This window comes from Notechis scutatus, chromosome 1 (assembly GCF_049901735.1).
Source record: "Notechis scutatus isolate UNSWTSFEM ecotype Mainland chromosome 1, rNotScu1.2, whole genome shotgun sequence".
Lineage (NCBI taxonomy): Eukaryota > Metazoa > Chordata > Lepidosauria > Squamata > Elapidae > Notechis > Notechis scutatus.
Genome location: NC_142009.1, coordinates 163,769,264 through 163,793,272, shown reverse-complemented (window position 1 = coordinate 163,793,272; position 24,009 = coordinate 163,769,264). Strand labels below are relative to the sequence as shown.

The 24,009-nt window shown below is 38.1% G+C and overlaps 1 protein-coding gene across 1 annotated transcript in view; it reads left to right on the top strand.

The window, feature by feature from the left end:
• Positions 1–6,001: 6,001 nt before the first annotated feature.
• Positions 6,002–24,009, top strand: part of RBM44 (RNA binding motif protein 44) — a 36,686-nt gene continuing 18,678 nt past the window's right edge. The window contains exons 1-5 of the mRNA XM_087953216.1: positions 6,002–7,384; positions 8,034–8,089; positions 11,909–11,984; positions 12,369–12,453; positions 14,592–14,702. Coding sequence (XP_087809342.1) covers positions 6,002–7,384; positions 8,034–8,089; positions 11,909–11,984; positions 12,369–12,453; positions 14,592–14,702 — 1,711 coding nt within the window. The remainder of the gene's footprint in view (positions 7,385–8,033; positions 8,090–11,908; positions 11,985–12,368; positions 12,454–14,591; positions 14,703–24,009) is intronic.

Sequence of the window (24,009 nt, the reverse complement as noted above, 5' to 3'; positions counted from 1 at the left end):
GTATAGATAAAGAGGTCTGTAACTTACTTATATGATATATAATTTAATCATATTACTAATTTTCCTCCATGTATAAAACATATTTGTAAAATAACTTATCTATTGATAAAAAGCAAACTATCTTTGAATTATTCTGTTATTTCACAAGAATAAGCTCCAGTGATATTTTAAAATGGGGAGGGTACATTTTAAAAGGGAGAGGATGTACAACAAATAGTTTCTCTCTATGCAACCCAAACAACTTTCCCATAAAACTGACTGCTACTGGTAATTGGTGTTCATGAAAGTGATCTGCTAGTCTTTTGTCATTTGTCCTACATGGTGGCTTTTGCCTATATATTGTAAGGACTGCTTTTTTCTTCTAGATCTGCTGAGTTTTGGGGTTTATTTAGATGTTTTGGAGGGTTTTAGTTATGTAAAATTGAGATTCTGCAAGGACCTGTATTCAGATCCATATTTTTTGTTTCACAACAATTCCAAAATTAATCAGAAATATGAATGTATCATTTACTTTTCAGTTGATATATTCTGTGATTTCAGATGAATTGATTGATGGTACATTTAATAAATTATTTTCTATAATACATTCTATAATATCTATAAAGCATTCTTTTTTTTCTTCAGTTTGTTTTCTCTTGCTTTTCACATCTTTCTGTTTTCTTTTTTTACTTATCCATTAGTGTTTCTGTTTGTTTTACTATTCCTTTCCCATTTTTTTTAAAGTAACAAGACAAATCTTTAACAACAGGAACATAAAAAGTTGAAAGTAAATTCTGCTTAGAAGAATAAAGCGTTTTGAAGACAGTAGAGGATTGTGTCAATTGCCTGAAAACACAAAACTAAAGATTTTAAAAGCCAAACGTTTCCTCTCTCTATATTCATTTTACTGGTCTCCATGAATGTGATAATTGTTTGAAGCAAAGGATATTTTTTTCAATTAAAAAGTTATACACTGTTTGTCCATAAGTCTTAGCTGGGAATTGTCTAAGAGGTCTCTGCTTCAGACAATTGAGTAATATTTGTGGCAACTGCCACTTTCCTGAGGATATAAGTGCAATGAAAGGGGTTCCTATTCACTTTCATTCTCATAATTATAATTCCTTATTGCACCATCAGGAAAGATTTCTCTTTTTTCTCTTAGTAGAATAACAGAATTGGAAGAGATTTTGAAAGTATTTTAGTCCAACCCCTTGCTCAAGTAGAGAACCTATACTATTTCAGACAAATGGTTGTCCAAATTGTTCTTAAAACCTTCCACTGATGGAGCACTCATCAGCTTCTGAGGGCAAGCAGTTCCACAATTTCATAGTTGTCAGGAAATTTCTCATGTCTAGGTTAGTTCTCTCCTTAATTAGTTTCCATCCATTGCTTCTAATTCTGCCTTCAGATACTTTGGAGAATAGGCTGGTCCCCTCTCCTTTGTGGCAGCCCCTTAGATAATGGAGCAGTGCTATTATGTCACCCCTAGTCCTTCTTTTCATTAAACTAGACATACCCAATACTTACAACCGTTCTTCATGTTTTAGTTTCCAGTCCCCTAGTCATCTTTGTTGCTCTTCTCTGCAGTCTTTCTTTACAACTTTTTTATATCATGGCAACCAAAACTGGATGCAATATTCTGGATTTTTCGTATTTTCTTTCAGAAGTGAACATGCTTAAGAAGCTTAACGATCCTTTTTTGCATTTATTTAAGACAATGCTGTCCCTTTGTATAAATTTAAAAACGAAACAAAAAGAATACTGACCAACAGTAAAAGTCGACATTTTATTTTCAAAAAGCCCGCGATTAATAAATTTAAAAAGGGGAATCCAGTAAGCAACCGGCTGGATTACTCATACCAACATTGCCCAGACTAGCGGGAAATACAGTAAAAGAACAAGCGGGGACCCGCCCACAAGCCGGATCTCAAACCCGTCACGCTTGAAGAATATTTTAATTCCAATAGAGCACCAGCTCTTTCTGCACCAATCCACGGGGGAGAAGGAATCAGCCAATAACATTTTGACTGAAGACGAACGTCCGTTATAAAACTAATAGCTAAGGCACGTGGGGGGCTTGAGCCGTTGGGCTGTTTTTGTTCGGAATTAGAACGTTTCAAGTAAGATTATTTCTGCTGGGTCTGCCCCAAATTTCTAAGCTTTCCCTTTTGCTGTTGAAGTGTGCTGCTGCATGAGGTGACACTTACAGAAAGTTATCGGAAATAGAAAGTGGTTTGTAAATGACGTGAATGAGGAAAAAAAAAAAACACATCACGAATTTTAGTAAGCATTTTCCAGAAGGTAACTTGGTTAAATTACTTCGCTTTGATATTTCGTGTTTCGCCATGTCTGAAAAAAATTAATCTGCTGTCTGTGGCCCAGATTGTCGTTTAGTATTGATGGGCTTTTTACCAAGCCTGTATCTTAATACATACTGCCTTTTATGGTCAAGCCTTAAGTTGTTCTTAAAGGCTTTACCAATATTTTCAACCATTTGCTTGATTTAGAAAAGGCTTTTCTCGGGTTTAGGAGAATTTTTTATCTTTTGGAAGCTTTTGAGAGGACCTTAAGTTTCTACGTAGGCCTTGATTGTAGTGCAAAGACAAATTGATACTAATAAAATTTGCCTGCTATTAGGTACTTTTCTAAAACTTGGAAAATTAAGTTACAGTCTGTCTTGTGTTTCAGTGGGGTAAAAGTTTAAATTGTTGGGTATAACTCTTTTTACTACTTGAATATATTGGAGTCATCCCAAACACCTTTACTGATAAGTATCACAATATTTATGACCAAGAAATAATTTAAAGTAAGTAAAACATTTTAAAACCATGATCCTGATCTGTTCAGACTATTTTACACTAACAGGAAAAATGCTGAAAATTGCTGGAATACAAGAGTTGAATGGGCCTTTGGGTGGTCTTCTACTCCAACCCTCTCCCTCCAGCAAGAACCTCTATATCATTCTGGACTCTATATCATTCTGGACAATCTTCTTGAAAGCCTCCAGTGAGGCGAGGCGGTCCATTGATTAATTGTTCTCACTGTCAGGAAATTTCTCCTTAATTCTAAGAAAATGTAATCTCAACCCATAACACCATTGGATTACACATGTTATACAGGAAATGATATATAATATATAATAAAGCTAAACTCCCATGTGGAGCATGGTATGATATTGAATATGAAATCTTTAAAGTACTCACAGTTTGGTCTAGCAATTTAGGAATCAATCTAGAAACCAGTAGACCAGGGGTGTGAAACTGGAAGCATATGGGCTGGATGGGTCACATGCAGGCTACACCCACTCCAGCTCTGCAAAGGGAAAAACCATTGTGAAACGTCACGTGGCAGCAATGTGACGCTGCGAGTTTGATACCCGTGCAATAGGCCATTAATTTCCTCTTTAGACATGAAAGCCAGATGTGTAATTGTGAGCCAGCTCACAAGGTTGTTGTAGAAATAGGAAAAAGTAGTATTAGGTATGTTTGCTGCCTTGGTTATTTTTAAACACAACTCTGGGCTACATATAAAGTATGATATAGTGGACCATGTTCCTTTTAAAGTGTGTATGTAAGAATACTGGATCCAGTCTATGGGGTATTTAGATCTGGCCCGCAGGGCCGGCCTAGAAACAGTGAAGGACTGGCCTGTGGTGCCTCTGCCCATGAAAATGGAGCTAGGGAGCGCTGCATGCGACCTTTATGAGATCCATTTTCTCTGGCATTGCAGCTGAAAATGGAGCTCGGGAGGATTGTGTGTGGCCCTCTGGGCTCTGTTTTCTCTGGCAGAGGGTTGCAGGAGGCCGTTGCAGAAGAAAAGGAGCTCGGCAGCCTGTTTTAGCTGGCAGAGTGCTCAGGTCACCAAAGGCACCCCTGACACAAATGATGTTGAGTTGGCCATGCCCACCCTGACCCCCCCCCCAAGGTCAAACACAACCCTGATGCAACCCCCAATGAAATTGAGTTTGACACTTTTTATGCTTTTTTAATGCATGTCCGTTTGTCCCATTTCTGGGAGATTTTTCACTTTATGAGAGACTTTATTTTGCTTAGTTTCCTATTGACCACACTGAAATGAGCCATGATGGTTAGAATGCAGTATTGCAGGCTGACTCTACTCACTGCCAGGTGTTTGATCCTGATTGGCTCAAGATTGACTCAGCCTTCCATCCTTCCAAGGTCGATAAAATGAGGACCCAGATTGCTGGGGACAATTGCTGACTCTGTAAAGTCCCACAGGATTGGGACTGTTGCTACCGCCATCCCTGCCCTCTGTGTCCCATCATTTGCTTGCCAGCAGCCACAACAGGCCAAACTAATGGCGTGCCCCAGCGTTCGCCCACCCTGCCTGCTGACCCTGCTGCTATTGGAACACTGGAAGATTGGGCTGGCTCAGGCTGCTGATGAGGTAGACAGCTGATGAGGTAGACAGCTGTGCAGCGTGTCAAGGTCGCCTGTCCTTCCCCCGTACCTCTGACCTACTGCTGGGCGTGCTGCACCTGCTGCTGCTAGTCTTGTGGTGGCTCTTCGTCCTCCTGGCTGTGCTGCTCTAGGCTGCCCTGCAGCTTTAGTGGGCAGGAGCTCTATGCAATGGGATGGAGAAGGGAGGGAGAGATCACCCATCCTTTGCACCCCCAAACCCTGTCTTCCCTGGCCACCGAGCCCCTGGCCTTCACCCTGTGTTAGAAAGGCGAGCAAGACATGCAACTCAATGCCACCAGTATGCTTTGCAATGCAAGCCATGCAAAGCAACCCACCCCAACCTTCTTGGCTCTGGGACAATCCCAGGCTAGGGGTGCACATGGGACCCCCAAGGCAGAAGCCTCCCGGTGCCGCAGCTCTCGAGCAAACCCCTGACTTCCTTGTGCTGATTGGAAGGCTGGAGGCTTCACAGCCTCCACTGACCAACCTCTGTCCTGTACTTGCTGCCAGCCTTGTGCTGCTCTTGGCTGTGCTGCTCCTACTGGCCTGCCAGGGCTCATTCACTAGTGGTTACTGGTGGAGCCACACCACCTTGCCTGCCATCGCCTTCAGACTGTACCTCTCCCCTGCCCTGTACAGCTTTAATGGGTAGGAAATCTGTTGGCCCTGCAGCGGGACAGATGGCCTTGGAGGTGCACCAGGCAGGAGCACACCCACCCCTTCATTAGGGCTTATTTTTGGGGTAGGGCTTATACTAGGCCCACACTTAAAAATCAGGCTGTCTTATTTTTGGGAAAACATGGTAAGTCTATGCTATTACTGTTGCTATTCTTTACCTCATTTTGCATTGGATCTGCTTTTTCTGTTCATCTTAATCCTTTTATTTCATTTTATAACTTTTGAAATGAAGGGTTACTGTACTATTGGTCAATGATCACAATAAAATTTTTCAATTTTATGAAAGATTTGCTTATTCTAAACTAATTTTGTATTCTCAACAAAGACGGCTTATCTGAAATCTATAGTACCATGACTGGAGATACATCAAATCCACTAGCGATAATCGCTTCCTCCTTACCTTCTTTCTGGAAAGCAGTTACTATGGTGATGCTGATTCTGAAGTGTATGATAACAGATTGCAAAGTACAAGACAAGCTTTTTTTTTAAATTCGTTCAGTTGAATTAAATCTTTATCTTCAGAGGATTTATGATCTTTTGTTACAATTTTTCAGGTATAAATTTAGTTGGAATGTTATAAAATTAACCTTAGTTATATTTAGTTTGTTGTAGGCTTAAGGAACTATATATTAAAATCCTAAATGTAAAGTAATTATGCTTAGAAGCTTAAAAAGAAAAACCTCTAATTAGTCATGCCCTATATATGATCTCCTGGCTAGTCTGATTGTTTCTGTGTATGAGTTTAATTAACAAAAGCAGTAATTAACAAAATACTAATCTTTATAATTTATGTATCTTGCCTTTAAACAGGTGAAAAAGCAATAGTTAAATCCCATCATCTCTGAAGCATTCTTAAGAAAAATATATTCAATAAAGTTGCCATTTGCGTAATTGTTTCAAATAACTACCCTGAGATTGGGATCATGGAATGTAGAAAATGCAGAGTGGAAAAAGATGCAGATACATCATCCATCCTGAATGTACCACAAGAAGCAACATGTCTCCAAAAATATGAGGTTGATAATACCTGTAGTGATCTTCAAATGGGACCTGAGTATTCCATTTCAAGCCAGTCATGTTACTTAGATGCCTCATTTTTAAACTTATCAAAAGAAAACCTAATTTCATCAGCCAAAGAAGAATTTACTTATGTCCATAAACAGCAACACAATACTTCAAGTGCAGTGGAAACTACAAATGAAATAAATATTAATACAGAGTTCTCATACTTTAAGAATGAGAGTGCAAACAAATGCAATTATTTTGATGATGACTCTCAGTTAGAATATCACAGTGCTGAAGAACAAGATTATGTTGATTGTGTCTGTTCATATAGGCAGAAAACAGAAAATTCAGAAAGTTTTCAAGAAAAGGAAATGGTAAATGAAAATGATGTTACAGATCAGCAGCCATTGGACAAACCTGAAGATACATTTTCTACATCAAATTGTGTTGTTAAGGATCATTACAATGGCAATGAAATATCAACATTCTCTCAGAAGTTTAAAGATGTCAGTTGTACACAGAACCAGCATATAACTTTAAGTGAAAAAAGAAATGAAAGTCTTAGCATGTTTTATAGTATTATTAAAGATTCATCTCATATTAAGGTTAATAAAAAAAACAATTCAAAATTGTTTTTAACTAGCAAAGCTGAGATGGAAGAAAAGATTAAAGTAAAATTTCTTAATGATACCACACTGAAATCTATTACTGAAGAAATACTTCAGACAAGTGATTATCTAAATAAAACTGGAAATCCAAATATATTATGCCAGGAGAGAAGGTTACTACCTTTTCCTCAGATTTCTCATAATACAGAAGATTCAAATACATGTGCCTACAAACCATCAGTTATAGTTAATAAGGATATCTACAATTCCTGTGAACATTTTGGAAATTGCATTGAGAATTGTTCTAGTTCAGAATTGAAATGCATCGTAAATACATACCATGAATCTGGTAAAAACCAAAGTACAATTAACCAGGCTATTGATGCAACTGCTGACTTTAGAGCTAGTTTTACAACAAGTCGTGCCATTAATGTTAAAAGTCCAGTGGCATCTAAGGCACAAAACACTGTGATAACAATGATGAGTAAATGTAGGCCCAGGGAATGGTTGGCACAAGATTCAGAAATACTGCCTGTAATAGCTGACTGTAGAAGTGTTGCCTGCAATACAGACTGGTCGTATAATATCTCTGGCAATGTGGATATGATTGACTCACAAGTAGCAATATCTGATACGTTGGAAGATTGCATTACTAGTGATGCTACAAAACATGGATGGAAATCGAACTCTGAGGTAATTGAAAAATGCTGGGGCGTTTTATTTAATTACCAAATTATTTCCTTGTATTTCTAATAATTCTGGGTAAACATTATATAAGCTGATATGCTTGTATAAAGAAACTTTCTCAGAACAGCTTTGGAATAATGCTGTAGTCCACAAAACCCCTTTCTCCCCCTCCCCCATTGTGATGGAGAAGTGTTAGGGGTCTGATTGATTTTTAAGAGGAAGACCTTAGTCATATTCATTTTATAGACGCCAATTATATTTGTTTTAAATATTCGTAAAGTACTATAGGTAGTATAAATTATTACCTATTGTATAAATAGTAATTATACATTAAAATACATTTCAACACTTTCTCCCATTCACGTATGCTTCCCAAATAGAAGTGTGGTAAGGAATCTGTTTCTCTAGTAGTTTGAATTTTGGCAAACAGTATTAAAAACATATCCTGGTTTCATTTCGTAGATTTAAGTATCTTCCTCAGAACTTTTTGAAGAAGTCCAGTGAAAACTTTCATGGCAACTATTGTAGGACTATCTTAGAACATAATGGTCAAATACTTAATATAGGATTGATTGAAAATTAATAACTGATGAGAATACTTTAATGTTAGGAGTTACTTGCAGATACATAATTTTTTATACATTGACCTTTCCAGGATCCTTTGGAATGGAGTAATATCACTGGAAAATATTTGAATGAAATTCCATACAGGTATGATCTAAAAAAATGTTTTTCTTTAAAATAACAAATAGTCCTCAACCTATGATCAAATAGTCCTCAACCTATGATCATAATTGAGACTACATTGGTCACAGCAGTTGTTAAGCAAGAAATCACATGTCTGCTTTGCTAAAGAACTGTAATGCTGGCACTTCCAGTTGTGGTTGTTGTTAAGTGAACTTGCAAATTGTCATGCAGATGGAATAAAAGCTGCTTGCCAGAAAGATTCCACTCATGGGACTGAATTCCTCTGAAAGGCAGCCCTTTTTCTCTCAAAGAGGAATAAAAAAGCCATCCCCAAATCCAAATAGGCTTTTGGCATGGAGCGTTTACAGTATGGGGTATTTGCAGCCGATCCCCAGAGAAAAGATTCCTTCTTGTTTCTGGGGACTGGCTGCAAATCCTCCTTGGATTTTGGAATGGACCTTTTTCAGCCAGTCCCCAAAAACTAGAGGGAGGTCTTTTGGCAGCAGCTTGCAACCTTCAACATCACCTATTCCATTCATAGAAGTCCTGTGAACCCAATCTCTTCAAAATTAACAAGATTACAGTTAGATCTGAATTAGTGAATAGTTATATTAGAAACCAAACTGAGTACACCAAAGTAATTTCTTAAAGCTATTCTCAATGCATTAAAATATTACTACACTCATTAAGGGATTTTTTTTCTTTGTCCCTTCAAATTAGTGTTGACTCTTGGTGATCACCTGGACTAAACCTGCAGTTTTCTTGGTAAGGTTTTTGGAAGTAGTTTGGCCTTACCTGTTTCTAGAGCTGAGGGAGAATGACTGGCCCAGGATCACCCAGCTGGATTTGTATCTAAGTCCAGGACTAGAACCAGTGGTGGTATTCAGCCGATTCACACCGGATCGGGTGAACCGATAGCAAGAATTTGGCGTGGGTCGCAGAACCTGTAGTAAGTTCTGGCTGGCCACGCCCCCCCACCCGGTCACCCTCCTGCCCGATGCTCGCTCAGCCTGCCTGCCTGCCTGACATTCATCTAAGGGATTTCTTTTTTTCCCCTCCCGATAATCAGCTGTAGATAAGATCAGCTGTGCTGAAATTCCCATTGCTGGGGCCCAGGAAGGCAAAAAATGGAGAGAGGAGCTAAGCCCCCCCTCCATTTTTTGCCTTCCAGAGCCCCAAAGGAGCCTTAGGGGAGCAAAAACGCCCAGAGGCTCCTCCCCAGAGGCTCTTTTGAGGCTAGGAAGCTCCCAAAACGGAGCTTGGAGGGGTGCTGCATGCCCCTCCCATGCTTTGTTCCTTTTCTTCCTGAGCCCCAGAGGAGCCTTAGGGGAGCAAAAATGCCCCCCTCAGAAGCTCTTCTGAGGCTAGGAAGCTCCCAAAATGGAGCTTGGAGGGGTGCTGCGTGCCCCTCCCATGCTCTGTTCCTTTCCCTGAGCCCCAGAGGAACCTTAGGGGAGCCAAAACGGCCCCCCAGAGGCTCCTCTGGCTAAGAAGCTCCCCAAAACAGGTGGGGGCTGCAAAAAAAGCCATGCCCACCCAGTCACATGGCCACTCCACCAAGCCACGCCCACAGAACCGGTAGTAAAAGTTTTTGAATCCTACCACTGACTAGAATTCACTATCTCAAATTTTCTAGCCTGGTGCCTGAAATCACTGCCCCAAACTGGTTTCTATCATTGAAGGGATAGCTGACAGAAACGAAGAAAAAGAAAATACATTTCTTATTAGTCCATATTTCTTGGTATTAATATTAACTAACATTTCTATTTGAAAGGATGATGCAACTATCAAAAGAAATAAGTTGTTTGCCAAACTGTTGTAAAGAAACACTACAGACAGCCATCAAAGCTGAAACTGAGCTTTTAAACCTTCGTTATCAGATGTTTTATCAGCACTGCTGGCAGACTTGTAGACTTTTTATGAAAGAAAAGGAAAATATAAGCAGGTTTGTAAGAAATTATGTTTAAAATAAATATGTTATATATAGAAGACACAACTTCAGGTATAAAAATAATACCCATTATATTATTCCAGAAAGGAGGTGCACTAAAGGATTACACCATTAGTTGTATAATTTTCTCAGGTTGTGGGTATGCTTGATATTTAAATGTCCCATTGCCACAAAATTAACCTCTTCCTGACTTTCACTTTTGTTTTCCCCCCACATCAGCTATACAGCTTTTTCCCATTTTTGTTTCCTTCTCTGCAAGTTTTATATCTTTAACCTGCCATCTCTAATTGTTGGTATTATTCCTTTAATAATAATGTCTGGGTTCTATAAATAATTTAAGAAAATGAAAATGGTCATGGTCAGAAACCGAAGTTTTATATGAAGTTATTTCAGTCATCCCTCTTTTTTTCCTAGCATTCCATTCAAATGAGCTTTCCAGGAAGCTAAGGCAGTTATCTAAAGGATTGTATGATTCCTGAAGGATACTTTCAGAATCCTTTACACTCTTTGGTTCCAAGATTAACTAGTTATTTCTCAGCATAGAACATACTTTCCAGTTCTTTGAGTATTCAGTATGCAAAATGCAGCCAATGTAGTCCTGGCTGCATCATCAGAGAGATAGCATCAAGATCACAAGAAGTGATAGTTCTGTTGTATACTATAGTGAAGCTACATTTGGAATACTGTATCCAGTTGTGGTCACTACAATACAAAAAGATACTGTGACTTTAGAAAGAGTGCAGAGAAGAGCAATAAACATGACAAGGGTCTGGAGATTGAAGCATAAGACTTTTAAGCACTTAAAAGTCTGCTCAAAACTAGATGCATTTCTTTAGGTAGACTAACCAAAGCGTAAAGTGGATTAACTTTCTGTTATTTGAAAATTATTTTATTTCATTTATCTATTTGTATCCTGCCTTTATTGTTTTTACAAATAACAGGCTGAACATATGCAACATATATTTCTCTTCCTATTTTCTCCACAACAACAACCCTGTAAGGTGGATTGGGCTGACAGAGAGTGACTAACCCAAAATCACCTAGCGGACTTTTATGACTAAGGAGGACCTGAATTCATGTTCTCTGAATTTTTAGCCTGGTACCTTAACCACTAGACCAGGGTTATCAAACTCAAGGCCCATGGGGTGCTTAGATCTGCTCCGCAGGGCCACCCTGGAAACAGCAAAGGACCCGTGGTGTCTCTGCCAGCGGAAACAGAGCTCGGGGGACCACACTCGAGCTCCATTTTCACTGGCAAAGGGCTGCAGGATGCTGTCGTGGCCGAAAACAGGATCCCCCGAGCTCTGTTTTTACTGGCAGAGGCTGTAGGAGGCCATTGTGGCCGAAAACAGGGCCCGGGTCAAACACAACCCTGATGCGGCCCTCAATGTAATAGAATTTGACAACCTTGCACTAGACCAAACTTCACTTTATATTGCCTCACATTCATGTTTAATCAGTTACTATTACAAGATCTTTTTCACAAATGGTATAGTCAAGCTAGGTATTCCAAATAGTTTTGGAAATTAAATTAATAAATAATAAAATAAATGAACACTATTCATCTAGTTCTGGAAATTAGAATTCAATCAGGAAATATGGAATAATGAGGCTAAACACTCTTTCTCTAAAAAGGTACTGATCTTCCTTGATATTTCAGGTATATATTATTTTGTAAGAACAACTAAATGTATTTACATACTTAAATACATTTCACATAAATTTTAAAATATGTTTTATATATTTGAAAGAATGGATGCAATTTATTCCTGAAAGGAAAGGTTTCAATAAAAATGTAATTTAAGGCAAGATTAGTAAGAAAACTGGTTGGAAAATATTTTGTCTACCTATGGAAATACTGCATTTATTTAATATTCTGTCTTAATTTTTAGTTCACCACTTGGAACCAGAAAATCGGTGTCAGAAATGTTATTGTCACAAGATAATGAAGTATCTTTACTGCACTTAGTGAGTTGGGACTTGGGTTTTTTGCATAGTTACTTCATTACTTTGAGTTTGTGGTCTTTTAAAGTTAAGTATTTGAATGCAAATTCAAAAATAGAACACATTTTAGTATCCATACCTCAAAGCATATACGTATTATGTAATATATATTGTTATATTTTGAACATGGATATAATAAACTTGGCTAATATATACTAATTCATTTTTTGTTTCAAACTGTTCAATTTCTAAAGTAATATTCAATGAATGAATGAAATTTAATTAGCAAAAGCAATTCAAGTTTCTATTGTGATAATTCTGAGGAAAATTCTCAGGAAAATATTATGTAAGCCAAAGTATCACTGAAAGTATCACTGAAAACAAAATTCAGCATAGGCTTTTTAATAGATTACATCTCAAAAGAATGAAAACAGTGATTCTCATCTGTGCCTTTCCAAGATAGAGGAGAAAGAAAACAGTCTTGAAGAGAAAAGTAAGTTCAACTTGTTTCTTTAAATTACTTGGAGCTAAATCAATACTCAATGCACGTCCTATAATGTAGATGTAATATGTGTTCAAACATCAAGAATCAGTTAAAACATAGGTTTCTGCCTTCTGGAGTAATTGTAATTTCAGAATACTTTTTTCATGTATTCCTGTGCAAAGTATTTTATAATATTATAGTAATCTATGTAGATGGTTGTAGATCACATGCTATTGTCACCTGGTCTTCTGTGCAGATTAGGAAACAGCCAGGATGAACAAAGACTCTGGCCACTGCCTACTCCTGTTGCTAAAGCAGGAGTCATGAGTCCAAATCCTCAAATGATAAACCTGATCTTGAATAGGTAGTTTCTCTCTGTCCAGAATTATACTGGTGCTGAAGGAGACACTCATTGTACCAACCTGTGTTGCTTGGGTGCAATTTGAGCCATTTATACCTTGCCATCAACATATCAACAGCATTCCCTTCACAACCAAGGATAGCAATATATAGCTGTGTGTCATCAACATATCCCAATGTTGGGATAACTGCCTAGAATTGCTTCAATAGTGAAATGGGAGGCATATGAATTTAGTAAATAAATAAGCAAAGCAAATAAATATATTGTCACAGATTCACGTGTTCAGTCCTTCATTCAGTGCGATAGCCAGTGAGAAAGGAACTACTTAATTCCTTCTTTGCCTCTGTGTACATGCAAAGAGAAAAAATAGTCTTACCTACCAAAAGCAGCACAGTGGGAAACCGAATAGGAATGTAGGTCAAAATAGACAGGAAAATGGTAAAAAAAAAACACCTATCCACTCTATACAAGTTCAAATCACCAAGACCAGATGGTTTACATCCCAGGGTTCTGAAGGACCTGGCGGATGTGATCTCAGAAGTACTGAGCAAAATCTTTCACTGCTCTTGGAGCACAGGGGAACTGCTAGATGACTGAAAAAGAGCTGGTGTCGTTCTAGTGTATAAAAAAGGGGATCTGGGAGTCCACAGACCAATTAGCTTGACATTAATAATTACAGAAATCCTGGAAAAGATAAACAGGTTTGTAAGCATCTAGAAATGAACAAAGATTAACAGAAAGCAGCACAGTTTGTTAAAAACAGACCATGTCAGATAAACCTTATAATATATCCATAACACATCCCTGATAGACTAATTTAGTCACTCTATCAAAGGAAGCAATAACAGAACAATGAAGGGACCTTGGAGATCTTCAACCCCTTGCTCAAGTGCTATATTATTTTAGACAAACGGCTGTTCAATCTGTTTTTTAAAAACTTCCAGTGTTAATATTGCCTCCCCAACTTTGCATCATCTGCAATTTGATGAGCATTCTTTCAAACTCTTCATCTAGGTTGTTTATGAAGATGTTGAAGAGCACTGGACCTAAGGAGAACCTTAAAGTACCCACCTGCACGCTTCCTTCCACATAGTTGTAGTTCCGTTGAGAGCCACACGCTGAGCATGGTTTTCCACCTAATTGCAGAGCTATTGGCAATGATATTATCTCACATTGCTTTATCTTAACTAAGAAGTACACTGTGGTCTACTTTATCAAAAGTCTTACCAAAATCTATATCCACAGCATTTCCATGGTCCTAGTCATTTTATCGAAGGCAATAACTTTTGTTTTGCATGGCCTGTTCTTCAACAAACCCACAGTTGCTTCTATTAATCACCATTTGTAAATGCTCACAAATCTGCTTGATTACATTTTATAGAATTTTCACATGTATCAATGTCAAGCTGACTGGTCTGTAGTTTCTTGGATCCATCCTCCCTTCCACCTCCCCCCCATTTTTTAAGATTTGAAGCACATCAACTCTTTTCCAGTTCTCCGGCAGTTTCCCTGTGCTACAGGAGCTCTGAAAGATTTCATTCAGTAGTTCCAAGATCTGCCATTCTTTCAGTACCTTGGGGTATAAACCATCCAATCCAGGATACTTTAACTCATTCAGATAAGCTAGGTGTTCTCTTACCAATTCCTCACCTATTTAGTTAGGATCAACACCCAGAAAGAGGATGCGTGGGAGCAATAAGAATTATGACAGAGACTTCTTTGCAACTTATGCTGATGCAACCTCTGAGAGCATACTCATTTGTTTACTTTTAATTATTATTGTAAGGTTCTTTAAATACACAAGAAATCAGTGAAGAATGGTTAGATGCTACAGAGAACCTAACAACACTGGAGTCATCAGTTTTGTGTGCCAACACGCTAGAGAGGTCTCCAAAAGGTCAGTACTGATTTTGCATTGGTTTGGAATAATGCAGATAGTGCTGTAAATTTTGATTGCTTTTTTCCCTGGAAGTATAGGAAAGCCCTTTTTTGTTGTCTTTTGGGTGATCCTGTGCATAGACTTGTCCCTGTAGAAAGTGTTTTTAGAGATTTTATTTGAGAGTTAATGCTTATCTCTTACCTCAAGGGAAAAAGTGTATATTAATTTATATATTGAGAAATTTTGTTTTCTCCTACAAGATGAACTATAAAGGAAAGTAAAAGTAAGTACAAAATAATCTATCCATTTTTGTTTTTTATTTGTTAGCTAACTGCACCATTCTCAATTTATATTTCTTTAGATGTCAGAACTGCCATCATACGCTAAGTTTTGCATTTGCTAGCTGCCTGTCAGCCATGGATATGGGAAGAGAAACTAGATGTGAGGGTGGGGGGAGTGTCTTCCAAAAATACCATCTCAAGGTCAAAGCTATGGAAATGAAATGTAATGACTAATCAGCCAGCCCATTGTTGAAGAAACAGTTACCAAAACAATCTATTCAAATATAATTGGACAATAAGGGACTATCGGGCACGAACTGGGGAGGAACTGGACAGGGAAAGTTAACTGGGAAAATTTGGCACGTGAATCTTTAATTCTGGCTTTGCTATACAAACATCTAAGAAAAGCGAGCCTAAAGAAGAAAACAAATACACCCAAATTGGACAAATAGAAAACAAGCATCTACCATAAAAATGACCCTATCTATGAACCTAAAAAGGAAGACTGATGGAAACATGTCATTTTTAGAAGAAAACAAGAGTAAATCCCTTCTATCTACCCTAGCCCACTCCAATGAAGCCCTTCTGAAACTGAACAATTGCTTTCAGAGTATCCCCGTGTGTGGTAATATATTTTATTAATCATTTTATCATTTTCTGTAAGGCCTTTGTATAACTAGCAGTAAGTCTAGGAGATGTGGGCATTCTTGGTGGGGGTAGGAGTATCTTTGCTCAGAGTGCCTCATTCTGTTTTGATTCTGCCAGTTTAGAAGGAATAGGAAAATGGGTGAAAGTTCAAGGTACAAGGTACACAGTTGTGCTTTCTCATGGGACTTTCCAAACTTTCCCATGAGACTTTCCGTGGCTGTATGATCTCATCCTAGCAAGGTAACATCTGGGACTTTCCAAGATTGTGTGTTCTCATGCTGGTGAAGTAATCTCCTGTTGAGGTCATTGTTTTCTGAATATGCATACTGTATATTTTGCTTGTGTTTTTTCTCAATAAATACTGCTACCTGAGTTCTCTCAGGGTTGGCATTTTCTCAGAGACAGTTCCCTGTGTCTCATTTCAAATGTCAATCCACCATAAATGGTGACCCCGACGTGATAGCTTGGAAGGCTATACGTTTCCGCATCCTATACTCATCGTCGCGGACGCCGACTGGGCCCTCATCTTCTTCGCTGGACGAAGATAGATTCTTTTCGTGAGTATGGGGGAGATCTCTCGAAGGCTCAGAAAGAGCACATCAGGGAATTGAGAGGGATCATTGGGAATAGTTTTGGGTTTGGAATTGGCAGTAGGGGTTGTGCTGTAGGAAAGAAAGAAATTGAGGACTTATTACAGTATGTTTGGAAAAATATTAAGTCATATCCGGAGGGAGGTAGTATTAAAGTAGAGTCCTGGAAAAAGATAGGGAAATTTTTGCACGAGGAACCTCGTGCCCCTTCTTCAATTTTGTTAACCTGGAGGGTGATTATGGATGCGTTAGCTACTTATGAACAACCGCTCCTAGCACCCCCGAAGAAGGTTTGCCGCTTTACCATGCGGTACGTTTGTTGCCGCCGACGGCACCTCCAGATAAATCTGGGGGACTGTCTGGCGCTAGAAATACTTTGTCAGAGGATAAGAGTTTACCTTTAAGGGTTCAGGTGGATGCAGTTACTGCAGCTATTCAAGAAGCAAAGAATAGAGGGGAACTATCAGGAGATGATTTGGTGGAGTTTGGAGTAGAAGTTCAACTTAATCCAGTGGAAATTGTCATGGATGCTGCATTAAATCCGCAGCGGGAGTGGAAGCCTTTACAGCTCAGAATTCTGAGAGAAGTTAAGCAAGCAGCAAAAGAATATGGTGTTAGAACGCCATATACTCAGGCATTGTTAGAAGCAGTTGGTTATGGAAATAAAATGATTCCGGCTGACTGGAAAGCTCTGTTGAATATGATTTTAACTCCAGCTCAATATTTGGTGTTAGATCAGAAATGGAGACAGCTGGCAGTCCAGAGGGGAACAGCAAATGTTACCCCAGATCAGCTTTACGGAGCTGGTAATTTTACAACAGTGGAACAACAGAGAGATGGTATGCCTGAGGAAGGGTTCATTCTTCTCCCACAAATAATTTTTCAAGCCATAGGGTCTCTCCCTGACGGCGAAGGTGGTGAGAAGACCTTTACTAACATCAAACAAGGGAACAATGAACCCTATGAAAATTTCATTAGCAGACTGAAATTGGCTATTGAAAGACAAATTGATAATCAATTCGCCCAGAAAGAGTTGCTTTTAAGTTAGCAGTAGAACAAGCTAACACAGATTGCAAAAGATTTTAAATCCACTGGTAGCAAGTGGAGAGAGAGAAATCGCAGATTTGATTAATGCATGTAGGAAGGTTAGGGAGTCAGTCTTTAACATGGAAACTTTAGCTCTGGCTTTACAAACAGGACATGCTCAAAAGGGGAATTGTTTCAATTGTGGGAAGCCTGGACATTTTAAAGCGCAATGTCGGGCTCCTGGAGGAGGTCAAAGTCAGCAGAATAAGAGATCAATGGGACAGGGTGTTCGTCCTAAATCAGTGTGCCCAAAATGTAAGAAAGGATACCATTGGGCATATCAGATGCTCCTACAGTTTTTACTGATGGAGGGAAAGTTTTTGGTGCTTGTGTTTGGAAAGATAAATCTGGAATTTGGCATACAAAAGTGACTTCAGAGCAGAAGTCTGCCCAGCAGGCAGAACTTGCTGCTGTAGTTTTGGCTTTTCAAAATTTTCACAATCAGGATTTTAATTTAATAGTGGATTCATTGTATGTGTATAATTTGTTACCCTTTGTAGCAGGTTCTTATTTGTCTCCTGGAATATCACCTGATATTTTAAGATTGCTTTTGCTGTTACAAGGATGTTTGGAGCAGCGTGTGAATGTGTGTTTTGTTGCTCAAATGCCACGCTCAAGACCATGTTGACTAAATTAAATAAAAAAGGAGGGAAGCTCCTGGGGCTTCCGGCGATTCAAGATCAATTAAATCTAGCTTTGTATACTTTAAATTTTTTAAATTTGTCTGGTAACCCCCTAGCGGCCAGCAGGCATTTTTCTTCTCCTTCTACAGATGCGGTGAGACCTCGGGTGTTGGTGCGGTTCCTTCCGGATCCAGCATGGGTTCCTGCTGAGCTGATAACGTGGGGACGTGGTTATGCAGCAGTTGAACATCTTGGTCAAATTCGTTGGGTTCCTGGTCGGTGTGTTCGGCCTGATCATTCGCAGGCACCTGTGAAGGAAGTTTCGGAACAGCAGGATGGCGCATCTGTGGTTCCTGATCCTGTTGATTCTGCCTAATCTGTCCTGGGCTGCTCGGGTGCGGAGAGAGCAGCGACAGCATGTTCAGCGTGCTGGAGATTTGGGCGATGATTTGTGGACAGATAATAATTACATTAAAGATTTGCGCACAACTGCCAAAAACTTGAACATCACCAATTGTTGGTTGTGTATGCACCTTCCTGGGAGAGTGGGAGAAGGACTAACATTGCATGGAGTGCCTTTTGAGGAAAAAGATTTAATAAAGAATGCAACCTGGAGAAAACAGTTGTCTTGTGCTACAACAGAGCAATTCCAGATCCTAACCATGGGAGGTAATCTATGGACACAAATTTCTCGAGGTCTTATCCCGCCTTTGGGAATTGCTATGAACTATAGGGATATTCATATTTTAAATAATTTTACTGTTGCTATGTTTAATGATACTATAAAGAATATTAAGATGATTAATGTAGAAATGTCTGAAATTCGTACAGTTACTTTGCAAAATCGATATGCTTTAGATATTATGTTAGCTGCTCAAGGAGGAGTTTGTGCTTTAATTCATTCACATTGTTGTGTTTTTATACATAATTATGAGCCAAACATTACAAAGACTGTTCAGGACATGGAAGATCGTATTGCTCAGCATCAATCTGGAGCCGATGGGTTTAATGCATCATTCTGGGACAGTCTGTGGTCCTGGCTTCCTGATGGATCATGGTTTCGCTCCTTATTGCAAGGGGTTGTTATTATTATTTGCTATATGTATCTTATTATGTTGTTTTATTCAATGTATTCCTAATCTATTACAAATGTGTACCTCAGTCTTCCGGCGTGAGGGATCAGGTCATGAGGGAACTGTGTACTATGCCACTAAAACACCCCTATCTTTGAATAAATAAAAAGGAGGGAATGTGGTAATATATTTTATTAATCATTTTATCATTTTCTGTAAGGCCTTTGTATAACTAGCAGTAAGTCTAGGAGATGTGGGCATTCTTGGTGGGGGTAGGAGTATCTTTGCTCAGAGTGCCTCATTCTGTTTTGATTCTGCCAGTTTAGAAGGAATAGGAAAATGGGTGAAAGTTCAAGGTACAAGGTACACAGTTGTGCTTTCTCATGGGACTTTCCAAACTTTCCCATGAGACTTTCCGTGGCTGTATGATCTCATCCTAGCAAGGTAACATCTGGGACTTTCCAAGATTGTGTGTTCTCATGCTGGTGAAGTAATCTCCTGTTGAGGTCATTGTTTTCTGAATATGCATACTGTATATTTTGCTTGTGTTTTTTCTCAATAAATACTGCTACCTGAGTTCTCTCAGGGTTGGCATTTTCTCAGAGACAGTTCCCTGTGTCTCATTTCAAATGTCAATCCACCATACCCGTGGAAGAAAATAAGTAGACATCCGTAAAAGCAGTCATCAATACTTTTTAAAAAAGAGGCAAAACCCATCATTCCTGTGATAGGAAGAAAAGTATTCCAGACTTCCGTAGGGGAAAAAAGATGAGTATTGGTGATAGGAGATTCAATTCTTAGGGGAACAGAAACTAGTCTGCAGACCAGATAATCAAACTAAAGGCAGGTATTTTGCTCTCTAGAGCAAAAATCAAAGATGTAACTGAGAATCTTACTAAAATAATCAAATCCATGGATTACTACCCTCTTCTACAAGTAGAGATCAATGACACAACAATGAATTGGAAAACAATAATGAGATTATGAAAAGCTAGGGAAGAAAGTTAAATAGGAGCACAGGGAAGAAGGCGGAGCCTCCTCGCTGACGGACCGTAGTTCGCGATTCTCTGCGGCTATGGTCCGTGCTCTTTCATTGGAGAGCCCTGATCATTATGTTTAGGGGCTGAAGCTACCTTGGAGAGGTGGCGGAGTAAGGGGAAGCCGCAAGCCAGGTTGAGGGGAGCCGCATCTCCCCCCCCCCCATGGGCTTGGTCTTTTTCCCCCCGAAGACGACTGCAGCAGTGGTTTAAAATGGCCACCCCAAAGAGGAGGACTCAGTTGGATTAAGATTTGTACAGGAGGGAAGAAAGGTGGATAACATCTGAACCGGGACAACTGGGCAATACAACTAAAGTACCCCGGGATTAAGGTAACATGGAATTTTTAAGAAAAGAAAAGTGAGCGGTGAAATTACAAAGGGACAGGAAAAAAAAATATTTTTGACAGCTAAGCGGGGCTTCGAACCGGGAAAGGAAGAAGCCGGAACTAAAGATTTAACTAAATTGGACCAAAATATTTTGGGAATAAACAGGCATAAAATAAAGCTGGACTTAAGATTGTCAAAAAATAATAATAATAAAGTTTACAAATTGGAGACTGGACTGTGCTGGAATATTGAGGTTCGAAAAACCCTAAATAAAAAAATAGGGGAAAAAGGTGAAGACTTTGTATAATGGAGAGTGCTACCTTTTGACAAAAACTTGAGCTCAAACAAAAGGGAAAGCATCCTGTTTCTGAATGAACTTGTGTGGATATAACATTAACGAAATATTGAAACAAAGTAAGAATCTTAGAAAGTGAAAGCAGAACCAGAATGAAGAAAAAAGCAAGGAAAGACTGACTGTGGGATTGATTGATGTTTTTGATATAGACCCTGGGCTGGAATAACTGAAAACTTTAGAAAATTGAAAGAAGAAAGAAGGAAAGTAAAAGTGTTTCTTTCTTTCTTTCTTTTTTTTTTGTGGACTTTAATGATCATAAAATATACGACTGTGTAATGATGATATCTTAAAAATATGAGAGAATTACTACCGGAAAGAGGCGAATCACTTTGCTCTGTGTTAGAAAAAATGGCAATGGCAATTGAAGAACAAGAGGAAAGAATTTCAGAGGAGGAGGAGTCGATTCAAGGAGAAGACATTTTAAATAGACAATTAACACAAAGAAAACTACAAAGAAGCGGGGAAAGAAGAAAGGTTAAAAAGTTGAGGTTTAAGAAGGTAATCAAAAGGGGGGATACCTGTGAAGTCGAAAGGCAGAAAGACCCAGCAGAAAAGGGGAAAGGAAGATATTAAGAAAGAGAGGGATATAAACTGGAATGAGAAAAGACATGGGGAAAAGAGGGGGAGGAGAAGCAGTAAGAAACTGGTGCATGAAATAAAGAAATACGGAAATAGTAAAATGTTGAAAAGAAATTGGTTTTTCAGAGATAATGGTTGATGAATTAAAAGGGGATTCTGCAGGGTGACAAGGGGTAATAAGAATATTTCTGCAATTAAAAATATTTAGAAAATAGGGTAATGTAGATACTGATAACTTATTAAAAATCAAGGGGGAAAAATATGCTGCGGAATCCAAATGAAAAGATGTAATGATTATTATTGTAACTTCTTAAAAATAATGGTTTATTGGGAATCAAGATGAGGGAATAAAGGTATATTTTAATCATTAAGGTGTCACACTCAAAACAGTAAAAGGGGGGAAACCTATACTTGCTTTTTTTTTAGTGTTAAAATTTGTATTAATCTAGAATTTATAAAAAGAATGTGTAATGGAAAGGGAATATGACAGACTAAAGAACCAACTAAATTAAAAAGTTAATATAGACTATTAAAAGCAAGGAGAGACATTGGTAACATTATTATTATTATTATTATTATTATTATTATTATTATTATTATTATTATTATTAGGCAAACACATATTGTTTATCTTTATTTTTAAAATAAATATTAAAGGATTATAATTGAAATGAAACAAAAAGATTGAGATTAATGAAAGAGGTTAGAATTAATGTGTTTGTTTCTCTCCTTACTGAAAAATTGGAATGGAAAAGGTAATAATAGAATTAAGTATGCATATATGAATGTATAATTGCTGTTATATTTGTATGTAAAGGTGATGACCCGGAAATATGCTGTCCACTAAAAAGATATTTTTGTTTTTAATGTGAAAAACTGAATAAAATTTGTTAAAAAAAAAAAGAAATAGGAGCACAATAAGTGCTTTCAACTGTACTTTCAACAAAAGGCTAACATTCAGTGAAGGAGTAAAGGATTTTAGAAATGAACCATGGTGAGCATTACCCACATGATGGACTCTTGGCAAGGGATGGGCTGTACCTCACAAAAATTGGGAAGAATGTATTCAGAAAAGGACTTGCTCGGCTTGTCAGAAGGGCTTTAAGCTAAAATTGATGGCAGATGTGGGGGAGAGTGGCCAATCCTAAGGATCTTTAGGACCTAATCTCAAGCGTATACCTCAAGACAACCAGGGAAGGAAGAAAAATTCAGATATAACGTAAAAGATATAGGAACCCTACCTAGGGTCAGCCATAAAGAACTCAGACACTTATACTCAAACACTCAAAGTTTGGGAAATAAGGCGATGTCAACGTACTAGTACACGAGGGCAAGTATGATATAGTTGCCATTACTGAAACTTGATGGGATGAAACTCATGATTAGAATGTACTGATGAAAGGATACAAACGATTCAAAAGAAACAGAAAAATATTAGAATGTGTAGAAATGGATAGATTAAAACAAGGAAAAGGAAAAAACAATACTTTTTGACTTGGGACTTATTTTATCAATGGTTAGCTGACAAAAGCAGAAGTTAGAAACATGGAACTATAAGAGGAAAAGGAACAATGAAAAAAGGGAAGCTCATTAAAAAGAATAAGCAAATATCAGTATTATTATTATGATCATTATGATAGAATGAATATCAATGTAATGAATATTATAAACACTTTGATGATTATTTCCTAATACTATTTGTACCCAGACACTGTTTAATCAATAATGGAATTTTTATATATTATAAAATAAAAAACTATGCAAAAAAAGAAAAAACAGACCTAATAAAAGAGGAGTTGGAGTTACATTATATGTAAGAGATCACTATATCTCTACAGAAATGCACAAAACCAAGAATGAAACCTCCTAGAATGTATATGGATCAATGTAAAAGGAAAAAAGAATGACATTGCCATGCGACAGGCTACCCAACAGAGCAGAAGAAATAGGTGAACTTTCCGCTAACCAGTTAACAAATGTATATAGGAAGCACTACAGTAGTAATGGGAGATTTTAACTACCATAACAACAACTGGGAGACAAACTGCATCAAGAGGGAGATTGAACAGGTTCTTGACCAACCTAGCTGACAACTTTGTCATCCAAAAGATAGAAGAGGTAAAGTTATACTGGACCTAATTCTTAATAATGATAGAGGGAGTTAAAGTTGCTGAAACTTTGGGCAAGGATGACTTATACTGGAATTCAATATAATGGAAACACAAGCAATAGAACATAATACAGCCAGTGTCTTATACTTTAAAAGAAATCATTGTAACGAACTCAGGAGCTTCGAAAGATTCCATGGGTGAAAATCCTAGAGGGGAAAAAAAGTATAGGAAACTGAAAAATACAATTATAAAAACCCAGTCCAGCCCAATACCCTTGAAAAAAAAGAAAATATGAAAACCAAGAAAAAACCAGCATGGTTGCACAAAGATTTCTCTGATAAACTGAAAGACAAAAAAGGACAAGTACAAAAAATGGAAAGGGACACATAACTAAGGCAGAATATCAGCAGATAGCCCAAATCTGCAAAGATGAAGTCAAGAAAGCAAAGACTCTGAACAAAGATTTGTTAGAAAAGTCAAAGATAATAAAGTGGCCACTAAAGAGAGAAGATGACAAAAGATATAACAGGCAGTAGAGAGAAAGCAGAGCAATTTAATTCATTCTTTACAAAAAGAAACTATAGCCCCACCTACCAAAAAGATAACCGCAAAG